The sequence below is a fragment of the Lepidochelys kempii genome, chromosome 3 (assembly GCF_965140285.1).
Source record: "Lepidochelys kempii isolate rLepKem1 chromosome 3, rLepKem1.hap1, whole genome shotgun sequence".
In the NCBI taxonomy this organism is placed as follows: domain Eukaryota; kingdom Metazoa; phylum Chordata; order Testudines; family Cheloniidae; genus Lepidochelys; species Lepidochelys kempii.
In genome coordinates this window covers 74,607,770-74,620,597 of record NC_136382.1, presented here as the reverse complement: position 1 = coordinate 74,620,597, position 12,828 = coordinate 74,607,770, and the positions used below count along the sequence as shown (strand labels likewise).

General features: G+C 42.2%; 1 protein-coding gene across 14 annotated transcripts in view; it reads right to left on the bottom strand.

The window, feature by feature from the left end:
• KLHL32 (kelch like family member 32) overlaps nucleotides 1–12,828 on the bottom strand; it is a 219,236-nt gene that overhangs the window by 115,098 nt on the left and 91,310 nt on the right. For 13 of the 14 annotated variants that reach the window (XR_012158001.1, XR_012158002.1, XR_012158003.1 and 10 more), the window contains one exon: nucleotides 5,880–5,987. The exons of the other annotated variant lie outside the window; for it this stretch is intronic. Coding sequence is in view for 7 of the 13 variants with exons in the window: in XM_073336806.1 (XP_073192907.1) it covers nucleotides 5,880–5,987 (108 nt within the window). In the remaining 6 variants the exon portion in view is untranslated. The remainder of the gene's footprint in view (nucleotides 1–5,879; nucleotides 5,988–12,828) is intronic. 14 annotated transcript variants of the gene reach the window in all.

Here is a 12,828-nt window from a genome sequence, read left to right as displayed (position 1 = left end):
AAATTTACAAAGGCTAAGGCACAAAATGAGTTACACCTAGCAAAGGGATATAAAAGCCAACAAGAAGAGGTTCTGTAAATACATCTGAGCCAAAGAAAGGAAAATGTAGGTCTTCTATTTAGTGGGAAAGGAGAGCTAATATTCAGTCACATCAAGAAGGGAGTGTTTAATGCCTACTTTGCTTCAATCTTCATTAGAAAAGTAAATGGCGACCAGAGGCTTAACACAATTAATAGTAAGAACAAGGGGGAAGGTATGCACACCACAATAGGGCAAGATCAGGTTAAGGAAAATATAGAAAGTTAGATGTAATCTAGTTGGCAGGGCCTAATGAAATTCACCCTAGGGTACTTAAGGAACTGGCTGAAGCAATCTCATATCTGTTAGTGATTATCTTTGAGAACTCATGGAGGATGTCTGAGATCCTAGAGGAATGAAGAAGGGCAAACACAGTATCTATCTTTAAAAAGGGGGGATGGGGAGAGACAACCCAGGGAATTATAGACAAGTCAATTTAACTTTGATACCTGGAAAGATTCTGGAACAAATTATTAAACAATCAGTTTGTAAGAACAGAGAGGAAAACAGTGTAATAAATAATAGGAAACATGGATTTGTCAAGAACAAATCATCCCAAACCAAACTAATTTATTTCTTTGACAGTGTTACTGGCCTAGTGGATGGGGGAAAGCAGTAGACAGGATACATCTTGATTTGGGTGAGCTTTTGACACAGTCCCACATGACATTCTCATAAGTAAACTAGGCAAACGTGGTCTAGATCAGTGCTACTCAAAGTGGTGGTCCGCGGACTGGTGCCGGTCTGAGAGCCATTGGCTGCCGGTCTGCAAGCACATTGGAAAAAAAATTGCCGGTCCCCCACATCAGATAGCTTGAGAAGCACTGGTTTAGATAGATCTACTATGAGGTGGATTGTGGTGGGGCGGCTGCCCCACCCTCTGAGAAAAAGGGCTGGAACAGGCCAGAGAGGCTGCGCAGAACAGCAGCCAATCAACAAAGGCCTAGAGAGAGCCAATCAGGGCCAAGGAAGATGCGGCTAATCAGGACTGGGCTGGGTTCTATATAAAGGCTAGCAAGGGAGACGGACTGACTCCTGAGGGAAGGAGCTAGCACCTTGGACAGAGCAGTGCTGGGCAGGCTCCAGGGAGCAGAGGAGAGCTCCGGCCCGTTACCTGCCAGGCTGTGGCCCTGCTAAGAAGGGTTGAGAAGGTGCACAGGGCCAAAGGGGAAGTGGCCCAAGGAACATAGTCGGACAAGAGGGGAGAGGAGGGCAGAGAGAGGCTGCTGCTAGAGGGTCCCTGGGTCTGGACCCAGAGTAGTGGGTGGGCCTGGGTCCCCTCCTTCCCCCCTTACACTGCACCTGGCCACACAGGAGTAGGGCCAAGACAGACTGCAACCTGCTCCTGAAATAAGGGGCTAGACTTTGGGGTTGTGGTTGGCCACTGAGGCAGGTGCAAGCTGAAAGACTGCTGTTAACCCCCCTGGAAGGGGGTGAGACTGGAATAGTGGACACTGCCGGAGGGCAGTGTCCTGAAGAGGACGCCACCGAGCAGGGAGCAACGCGGGTCCCAAGGCAGCAGAGCAGACAACGGGCGAGACTCCTCGCGCTGAGAGCGCTCCGCAGCTGACAAGAGCTAATTCTCAGAGCAACCAGCGGGAGGCCCCAGTGGTGGTGAGTTGTGACCTCGTCACATGGGTGCACAACTGGTTGAAAGACTAGTTGACAGAGTAGTTATAGATGGTTTGCAGTCAAACCGAGAGGATGTATGTAGTGAGGTGACGTATGTAGTCAGTCCTGGGTCCAGTACTTTTCTACATCTTCATTAATGACTTGAACAATGGAGCAGAGAGTACACATATAAAATTTGTAGAGGAGTAAGAAGACATTAAACTGGGAGGGGTTGCAAGCACTTTGGAGGACAGAATTAGAACTCAAAATGACCCTGACAAATTGGAGCATTGGTGCGAAATCAACAAGATGAAATTCAGTCAAGACAACTGTACTCTTAGAATAGAAAATATTTAGGGCACATGAATATAAAAATGGGGAATAACTCACTAAGAACATAAAAATGGCCATACTGGGTCAGACCAAAGGTCCATCCAGCCCAGTATCCTGTCTACCGACAGTGGCCAATGCCAGGTGTCCCAGAGGGAATGAACCTAACCAGTAATAATCAAGTGATCTCTCTCCTGCCATCCATCTCCACCCTCTGACAAACACAGGCTAAGGACACCATTCCTTACCCATCCTGGCTAATAGCCATTAATGGACTTAACCTTCATGAATTTATCTAATTCTCTTTTAAACCCTGTTATAGTCCTAGCCTTCACAATCTCCTCAGGCAAAGAGTTTCACAGGTTGACTGTGCACTGTGTGAAGAAGAACTTCCTTTTATTTGTTTTAAACCTGCTGCCCATTAATTTCACTTGGTGGCCCCTAGTTCTTATATTATGGGAATAAGTAAATAACTTTTCCTTATTCACTTTCTCCACACCACTCCTGATTTTATTATACCTCTATCATATCCCCCCTTAGTCTCCTCTTTTCCAAGCTAGGCAGTAGCATTGCTGAAAGAAAGATCTGGGAATTGTAGTAGATCATAAATTAAGTATGAGCCAACAATGTGCTTCAGCAGTGAAAAAAGACTAATATCATTCTGGGGTGCTGTCAAGGTTCCTTCCCTACTCTGAACTTTAGGGTACAGATGTGGGGACCTGCATGAAAGACTCCCTAAGCTTATTCTTACCAGCTTAGGTTAAAAGCTTCCTTGAACCATATGCTGCCACTACCAAGCATTTTAAACAAAGAACAGGGAAAGAGACCACTTGGAGAAGTCTTCCCCCCAAAATATCCCCCCAAGCCCAAAGAAAGCTTGATAAGAATCCTCACCAATTTGTACAGGTGAACACAGACCTAAACCCTTGGATCTTAAGAACAATGGAAAATCAATCAGGTTCTTAAAAGAAGAATTTTAATTAAAGAAAAGGTAAAAGAATCACCTCTGTAAAATCAGGATGGTAAATACCTTACAGGGTAATCAGATTCAAAACATAGAGAATCCCTCTAGACAAAACCGTAAGTTACAAAAGACACAAAAACAGGAATATACATTCCCTCCAGCACAGCTTATTTTACCAGCCATTAAACAAAAGGAAATCTAACGCATTTCTAGCTAGATTGCTTACTAACTTTACAGGAGTTGGAAGGCTGCATTACTGATCTGTTCCCGGCAAAAGCATCACACAGACAGATCCTTTGTTCCTCCCCCCCTCCAGATTTGAAAGTATCTTGTCCCCTCATTGGTCATTTTGGGTCAGGTGCCATCAAGGTTACCTTAGCTTCTTAACCCTTTACAGGTGAAAGGGTTTTGCCTCTGGCCAGGAGGGATTTTATAGCACTGTATACAGAAAGGTGGTTACCCTTCCCTTTACATTTATGACAGGTGTACTAACAGGAGTGTCCTAATTATTCCACTCTACTTGGCACTGTTGAGGCCTCAGGTGGAGTACTGTGTCCAGTCTTGGGCACAACACTTTAAGAAACATGAACAAACTTGAGAGAGTACAGAGAACAACACATATGATAAAAGGTTTAGAGAACCTGACCTATGAGGAAAAGTTAAAAAACCTGGGCATGTTTAGTCTTGAGAAAAGAAGAGTGATAGTCTTGAAATAATAGTCTTCATATTTATGTTAAGTGCTGTTAGAGAGGATGGTGATCAATTCTACATGTCACCAAGGGCAAGTCATGCCTGACTAATCTAATTGCCTTCTATGATGAGATAACTGGTTCTGTGAATGAAGGGAAAGCAGTGGATATGTTGTTCCTTAACTTTAGCAAAGCTTTTGACACTGCTCCCATAGTATTCTTGCCAGCAAGTTAAAGAAGTATGGGCTGGATGAATGGACTATAAGGTGGATAGAAAGGTGGATAGAAAGCTGGCTAGATTGTCGGGCTCAACGGGTAGCGATCAATGGCTCCATGTCTAGTTGGCAGCCGGTATCAAGTGGAGTGCCCCAAGGGTCGGTCCTGGGGCGGGTTTTCAATATCTTCATAAATGGTCCGGAGGATGGTGTGGATTGCATCCTCAGCAAGTTTGCAGATGACTCTAAACTGGGAGGAGAGGTAGATACGCTGGAGGGTAGGGATAGGATACAGAGGGACCTAGACAAATTGGAGGATTGGGCCAAAAGAAATCTGATGAGGTTCAACAAGGACAAGTGCAGAGTCCTGCACTTAGGACAGAAGAATACAGTGCACTGCCTCAGACTAGGGACCGAATGACTAGGCAGCAGTTCTGCAGAAAAGGATGTAGGGGTTACAGTGGACGAGAAGCTGGATATGAGTCAACAGTGTGCCCTTGTTGCCAAGAAGGCTAACAGCATTTTTGGCTGTATAAGTAGGGGCATTGCCAGCAGATCGAGGCACGTGATCGTTCCCCTCTATTCAACACTGGTGAGGCCTCATCTGGAGTACTGTGTCCAGTTTTGGGCCCCACACTACAAGAAGGATGTGGAAATATTGGAAAGAGTCCAGCGGAGGGCAACAAAAATGATTAGGGGACTGGAACACATGACTTATGGGGAGAGGCTGAGGGAACTGGGGATGCTTAGTCTACGGAAGAGTAGAATGAGGGGGGATTTGATAGCAGCTTTCAACTACCTGAAAGGGGGTTCCAAAGAGGATGGATCAAGACTGTACTCAGTGGTGGAAGAGGACAGGACAAGGAGTAATGGTCTCAAGTTGCAGTGGGGGAGATTTAGGTTGGATATTAGGAAAAACTTTTTCACTGGGCGGTGGTGAAACACTGGAATGCGTTACCTAGGGAGGTGGTGGAAACTCCTTCCTTAGAGGTTTTTAAGGTCAGGTTTGACAAAGCCCTGCCTGGGATGATTTAATTGGGGATCGGCCCTGCTTTGAGCAGGGGGTTGGACTAGATGACCTCCTGAGGTCCCTTCCAACCCTGATATTCTATGATTCTATGTCCACCGAAGGTGGGACAAAAAGTAATAGGCTTAATCTGCAGTGAGGGTGATTTATGTCAGCTATAAGGAAAAATTTTCAGAGGATAAGGGTAGATAAGTTCTGGAATAGGCTTCTAAAGGAGGTTGTGGAATCCCCATCACTAGAGGTTTTTAAGAACAGGTTAGTCCAGGGGTTCTCAAACTTCGTTGCACTGTGACCCCCTTCTGACAACAAAAATTACTTCATGACCCTAGGGGCGGGGGGGACCAAAGCCTGAGCCCGCCTGAGCCCCACTGCCCCAGGTGGGAGGCCAAAGCCAGAGCCTCACTGCTCTGGGCAGGGAGGCCAAAGCTGAAGCTCAAGGGCCTCAGCCCCAGGCAAGGAGCCTGCAACCTGAGCTCCGCAACCCAGGGCTGAAGCCCTCAGGCTTTGGCTTCAGCCCTGAGCCCCAGCAAGTCTAAGACAGCCCTGGTGACCCCATTCAAAGGGGGTCGCGACCCACTTTGGGATCCCAACCCACAGTTTGAGAACCATTGGGTTAGACAAAAACCTGTCAGAATGGTCTAGGCATAGTTGTCCTGCCTCAGTGCAGGGGGCTAGACTAGATGACCCCTTGACATCCCTTCTAACCCTACATTTTTGTGATTCTATGATTTCAGAACTATGAGGATAAAGAGGTTTTTCTTTTTTACATGGATTTTATCCAGAAAATAATTTCTACTCCAAAGTTTTGTATTGACAAGCCCAAACACTTCATACTTTGCAAGTGCAGAAGATTAATAATATCAAATTAAAACTTGTATAGCTGACACTTAACATTAGTTTCTATAGTAGCAAGAATGATTATATTTTTTGATTTAGGTGTTTGAATTTGAAGAATTGTACAATACCTGTCCAGTGTATGCAAAGTCCAGGGCCTGCTTTAAACCTAGGCTTGTGACACCATGCAAATTCACCTCATCAGCTCCACTTTCAACCATACAGAGACTGAACATTGCCTAAGAAGAGAAAAGAAACATTTGCAGACATTAAAAATGAGATTGAGGGGGAAACATGAGACCTTTCAGATGAACACTGTTGATTTTTGCTACCTAAATCACCCCTTGCTATTCTCCAAGTAAAACACCTCAGTAGCACCATGACTACTATTGAGGTGCCAGGGCTCAAGCAATTTTTTTAATATTACTGATGCAGCAAGCACAGATGTACCAGGGCAATGAACTGCCAAGCTTAGAGGTGCCGGGGCTCAGTCCTGGCATAAATTAAGCACTGATAAGATCTCAGTTTTCATTATTATGGTTTCCTTTGACTCCCCCTCAGTAAGTATGTTAGCAACTGAGCTGTTTCATTGATAAAGAAGTGCAAAGACATATCCCTGAAGAGAAAAACTGCAACTAATCCATCAAGATCCAATTCTGAAAACTTTACATTGAGTAATACTTTACTATGCAAGTAATTCCACTGAAACCAATGGGATCACTCACATAGTATGGTACTATTCAATGTAAGTGGGCAAATTAGATCCTGAAAAATCATTCTAATCAAACACCCCTAGAACAGTAAATTTGACTTGTAGTTCTATAAAATATTTAAAGATTTTTTAAAAAGGCAGGATAAGCCCTCTATGGTTATTTGAATAAGTAAATTAGTATATTAAGACAGATATAGCATCTTTTTAAAAAGTGGCAATCCTACCCAAATAGCACAAAAAAATGGAATGTAGACAATGCCAGGAAATTAGAAATAAAAAAGACAACGAGGTAACATGAAGAACAGCCATCTACCGATACTGAGGTTCATAAAACATTCAAGTACATTAAGAGCAAAGCCACATATGTATGGGTGCAGACCTGTTAGGCCCCATTCTATTGGTTTCCTTTCTCTCCCACCTTCCTCCAAGGCATAGCTCGCTGACTGAGGAAGGATGCTAGACTTGATAGGCCAAACTTGCATGGCCTGTTTGGTTTTAGATCATTCTCTCCCAACATGATTTGGTACTTGAGCTCATTTTCAATATTTGCACAGAATGGCATTGAGTTCTAGACAGCGTCAATCCCTTCCCTTAAAACAACGTGAACTTCCTCTTAAATTAGAAACTGAAATTTGCCGTTTAAAAAGTATTTTCTTCCCTTAAGTGTGGCGTTTCCTTCCCCACTTCATGAATACTTTCAAGCTTCCAAAGAGACTAACAGACATTTCAAATATTGTGATCATTAATAAAAAATATTTTATTAGGCCTAGTTCTACCTTGAGATACATATGCATAAATCTCATTAATTTTGGCATGTCGTATGTGGGGCAACAATTAGCCCTTGTGTAACACATTATTTGCGCCAACTCATACTATCTTCCCTTCCCCAAGCCTGATCCATGTAACCTGTCTTTATTCGTGTCCATCAATGACTATTAGCCAACATCCAAGAAGTTGGGAGGGGAAGATGGGTGGAACACTCCAACTGCCCCATTCTGTACACTCCTCCTGAAGCTCTGTTACCAGCCATTGTTGGAGACAAGATACAGGGCTAGGTGGACCACTGGTCTTACTCCACTATGGCAGTTCTTATGTTTATGCGGCACCATTTTGGATTGTCAAATAAACTGCAATCTGCCTCATACTGGCCATTTGAGTGGTGTGGCTAAGGAGGTGACTGAAGCCGCAGACCACTAATTGAGTGTTGAAGCAGAAACATTCACTTATCTGCTACTGCAGAGAGCCACCCAGACCTACACCTTCTCCTTGAGATAGACTCAAAGGGTGAAATCCTGATCCTATTGAAATCAATGGCAAAACTCCAGCTGATTTCCAGGTTGCATGTGTCAATCACATATGGCAGTGGGTGTGACATGATGGGAGGCACCTGGTGTGAAGGATGAGCTCTTCTTGTCTGAGTGACAGCCAAGGAGTTATTGAAGAGGTTAAGGAGCTCCTGAGCCTACCACCCTGGCTAACATCTCCCCATAACTAGCCTCAAGACCCTCACATCCCCAAAATCAGCCTATTGTTGGAGAGCTCAGTATAAGCCCTCCTATAGTCTCTCTCCCTTCCACATGCTGCTGAGCAGGAGTTATTGCAATCCAAACGCAAGCGTAGCAAGTGTGAGAGAAACACTAGGGCAGGATACAGAGGGGCCAATCATGGTTACATGAATTTCCCACCCCCATCAGTGGGTCTGCAGGTCCCAACTCTATAAGCCCTTTACATCACTACTACATCACTAAAGCCAATGGAAGACGCAAGAGCTCAGTACCTCTAAAATCTGGTGCATGGTATCTCAGTTGGGACTGAGGAGTTTCAGTATAAAAATGGAAGCACCCCAAAATTCGTGTCCACTTCCAAAAACATTGTTCTGATTGCCACTGAAATGAACTGCTCTGAAATGAATTTGTCCCCTGGCAGTGATCTAATTTAAGCAAACATGCCGTCTATCAAGGTACCTGTTCTGCTCCTCTGCAATTTGTATTTCAATTGAAATTTTATCAAGGTTTTCCCTCACTGGCAGCTAGTTATCACATTAACACAGTAAGAAATAGTCATTCTAAGTTTTCCCAACTGAAAAGAAATCCGAACTGAAAAATTCAATGACTTGTCCAGCTGAGTAAAAACTGTAGTCTATTAATTACCATGCATGTCACCCAAAATACCAGTTGTCATTTATTTCTATATGGTATGCCAGGATGTCTATTTCATTCTGGCTTTCAATAATATTTCTCACTCTTGAGCTTGTTATAGTTACAATCTTCTTCCTTGCATTAATCACATAACTCAGTCTACATTATCATAGACATAGAATCATAGAATATCAGGGTTGGAAGGGACCTCATGAGGTCATCTAGTCCAATCCCCTGCTCAAAGCAGGGCCAATCCCCAATTTTTGCCCCAGATCCCTAAATGGCCTCCTCAAGGATTGAACTCACAACCCTGGGTTTAGCAGGCCAATGCTCAAACCACGGAGCTATCCCTCCCCCTCCTCTCCCTCCAAAATGCTCTGTTCAGTGCCATGTTCTCTATCACACCACATTTGACATCCCACCACTTCTCCGCTTGGCCTATCTTTTTCCTTCAGTCTGATCTGTTGGACTCTCTTACCTACAGTGTTGTCAGAACTGCACTTTATAGCTACAATATGTAATATTAAAATATGTAGCTCACCTGGCTAGCTGCAGATCTCTTGCCCCCCCATAAACTGAGTTACTGTAAACATTAAAACTAGAAAGGTAGCAGTTTCCAAACATATGAACAGCAAAACCGTTCATAGGGTGTGATTTCACACAGCATGAAAAGCACTCTAATCAAAATGATGAAAAGCATTCTGTAATGGGGTGCAGGATGCCATGTAGTGAAGTCTTTTAAATGGCAGTCCATAACGGGTGGAATATAGCAAATTACTTAAAATAACCATCACTCCTTTCGGAGATAATTGCACTAAGCTGTGTGGTGCCCCACATCAGATCTCTAAATAAAGTACGTTAAACTGGTAATTTATAAATACTCTGTCATTCAAAAGCAGTGGGTTTTGTTATGCACAAAATATGACTATTAAGTTTTGTTATTTTCTTCAGACAGAAAGCAAACAGCTATTAGATCCTATCCTACAATTGTCAGAAGACATTAGAAGATAAGTTTGTTCTGTTACAATGATCTCCTTACTGTTTTATCCTAATTATTCTCAGACTTTGTCTGAGTTGTAAACCACTTCATTTTTTTCTTAAATTTGGGCCTTAGTTGGTGAATCTTAAAAAAAAAAAAAAGATTAATTCCAACTGCTGCTCACAAATGTCATGGCTAGGGGCGTCTGATTGCTAAAATTCTGTACTTCATCAAAGAAAGAATTCACATTCCAAACACTACACCACAATCAAGTATTTACATTTTCATATATTCAGATGATATACATGTCATTAGATTAAATTCTGTATCAACAATATGTTTTAATTACAACTAAAGCACACAGAGTTTATTCTGCCTCAGTGCAAGCAGGAAAAGGACACTATTCAGAATTAGTTATGCACGTGTGAATCCACATTATTGCTAATGATATGGTGGAAAATGATTTGTGCATCGACTGTTATTTATTATAAATAGTAAATTACCATTCTGGCAGCGGGCATTGTTGCAGTGCTGACTACCTGTTTACTTAGTATGAAGTGTAGAATTGTGGAACAGAAAAGTAACAGCAGCAATATGGAACTCATTTAAGATATGCAGAGCTAAATCTTGACCCATTGTAGTCAGCATAGCTGCATTGGCTTTCATGGAACTATGTTGGTTTACACCAGCTGAGGATCTGGCCTGAAGTGGAAGGAAGTTTCCAGAAGTTCCCTATTAAAGTATATTTCAAAGGTCAGAAACACCAGTGCAAACACTTTAACAAAGTATTCTGAAGTTACATAAAGGGTATATTGTTGAACTGGCAAAAAAGAAGCAATTATTTACACCAGATACAATTTACTTGGCTGATTATCTGTACTTTCTTTCCCACTAGGGCCAAATCCTGGTCTCACTAAAATCAATGGCAAAACTCCCATTGACTTTGATGAGAGAAGGATTTTGCTCTAATTACAGATATTTTGTATGGGGAGGGGAGTCTATTTCCCCACAGCTCAGATTCCCCCTCTACTTAAGCTCACTACAGAGTCAATATCACATCAGAGTGTGTTGCCAATGACTACACTGTTTCAAATATAGCAATAGGATATAAAAGCTTGTTGCTATTGTCAAAAAAGAAAACAAGATTGCATGAGGAATGCAAGGTTGCATAAAGAATAATATGGTAAATATTCTCCATATTATTACATGCCTTTATATAAAACAATGGTGCAGCCTCCTTTAGAATACTGTGTGCAGTGTTGATCATCCCCATCTCAAAAAGGATATCACAGAACGAGAGGGGGTTCAGGGAAGGGTGACAAATAAGATTAGGGGCAGGGAAAAATTCTCATCTGGAGAGAGATTGAAACGATTGGGATTGTTTACCTTAGAGAAGAGATGAAAAAGAAAGGACATGATAAAAGTATGTAAAATAATGAATGGTCTGGAGAAGGTACAGAACAGAACAAACTTCTGTTCTCCCTGTCTCCTAACATAAAAACAAGGGGACATTCAATTAAATTAAAAGACGGCAAATTCAAAAGCTGATGCAAGGAAATACTTTTTCATGTAATGAACCACTGAACTGTGGAACTCACTGTGACAAGATGCTGTTGAGGCCAATAAGAGTCTGAAAGGGATTTTACAGGGTGTGACACCCTGTACCCCATGTTCACCACCTGTATATGGTAATGGTATGTTTTGTACAAAGTATGCCTTGTGGGGTGTCATTTGAAAACCCATAATCTGTGGAGCATCATTATTCTGTTAAAATGTGTGTACCAATATTGTATATGTAGTTATAATATTTTGCTATGTTTGTTACTGAAACATGTTGTAATTCTGGGGAACATTCACAGACTAGCTCCCCAGTGTCAACAAAGGACTGACCACAGTTAGAAAACTATTAACTACTGAAGCAACCATTCACTGTCAGAAGGTACTTTAAACCAAAGATTTGCATATCATCCCTCACATACACAGAAAGTATGAACAAGAAATATACAATTCACATGGAAGTGCTTCAAATCTCACGTAGGCCACACACTGATTGTCTGTGCCCCAGCAGGGGGTAGTCCTCAAAAAGAGGAGGAGAATATAAAAATAAGAGACAATGGCTTCCCCATTATCTTTCCTTCCCCACCTCTACTCATGGAGCAAGATAGAACAAACAAAGAAACATCATTGAACTAGGGGGAGTGGTCCTAACATAGACTGCTGTAAGCTTTTGGGTGAGAGAAACCTTTTTGCTTTCTAATCCTATTTATCTTGGTAAAGTTTAGGAATTACACTGTAGTTTTATCCTTTATTTCTTTGGTAACCAATTTCGTCTTTTATGCCTTAAACACTTGTAGTCACTTAAAATCTATCTTTCTGTAGTTAAGAAACTTGTTTAATTATTTATCAAATCCAATGTGGTTTTGGTTGAAATGTCTGGGGAATCTCCACTCAAGTTAACATGAGCTGTTGCATAATTATTACTCTTTGATGGAATGACAAACTTTTAATGAGTTTACACTGTTTGGGAAGGCTGGAACTGAGGAATATGTTGGGGTTGCCCTGTATCTGTTTCATGAGGAGAGCATTCATGCAACTTTGCTGTGTGAGCGGAGCTTGGAGAGACTGCTTTTCACTAGCAGAACTGTGTAAGAGACACTCTGATCTGGAGAATTAAGGTGACACAGCAGTTCAGTGGTCCCCCAGATTGTACACTGGGGAATGTCATACAGGGATTCTAGATATAACAGCCAATGCTAACATACATGATGGAAGTGGTTTAATATCTCATCCTTTAGGGCTGTAGTCAGTTTCCAACTACTAGGATTAGGACATTCTTTGCACCTTCATCTGAAGCTCCTGGTGCCAGTCACTATCAGATGAAGGATGCTGGACTAGATGGACAACTTGCTTGATGCAGAAGAGAATTCATATGTTCTTTAAATAAAAGTATCTGAAATTATTATTAGAAATACTGTTGCAAAAAAGGCATGAAAAATAAGTACAGCTAAACAAGCTTAAACAGAACAACCTTCCCCAGAACCTTCCCCAGAACAATTATAGTATAAACAGACTATGTATATTGATCTACATGGGATTCGAGGTGTAGGGAATAGTAATAGTCATCTGACTCACAGGATTGGAATAAGGAGTGTGCTCCATGCATCCTATGTGTAGGGGTTCATTGCCACTGGGTTAACATAAATGTGGACCGTGTAGGAATATTAACAAGCGGCCTCCAGTTCACCTTCAGA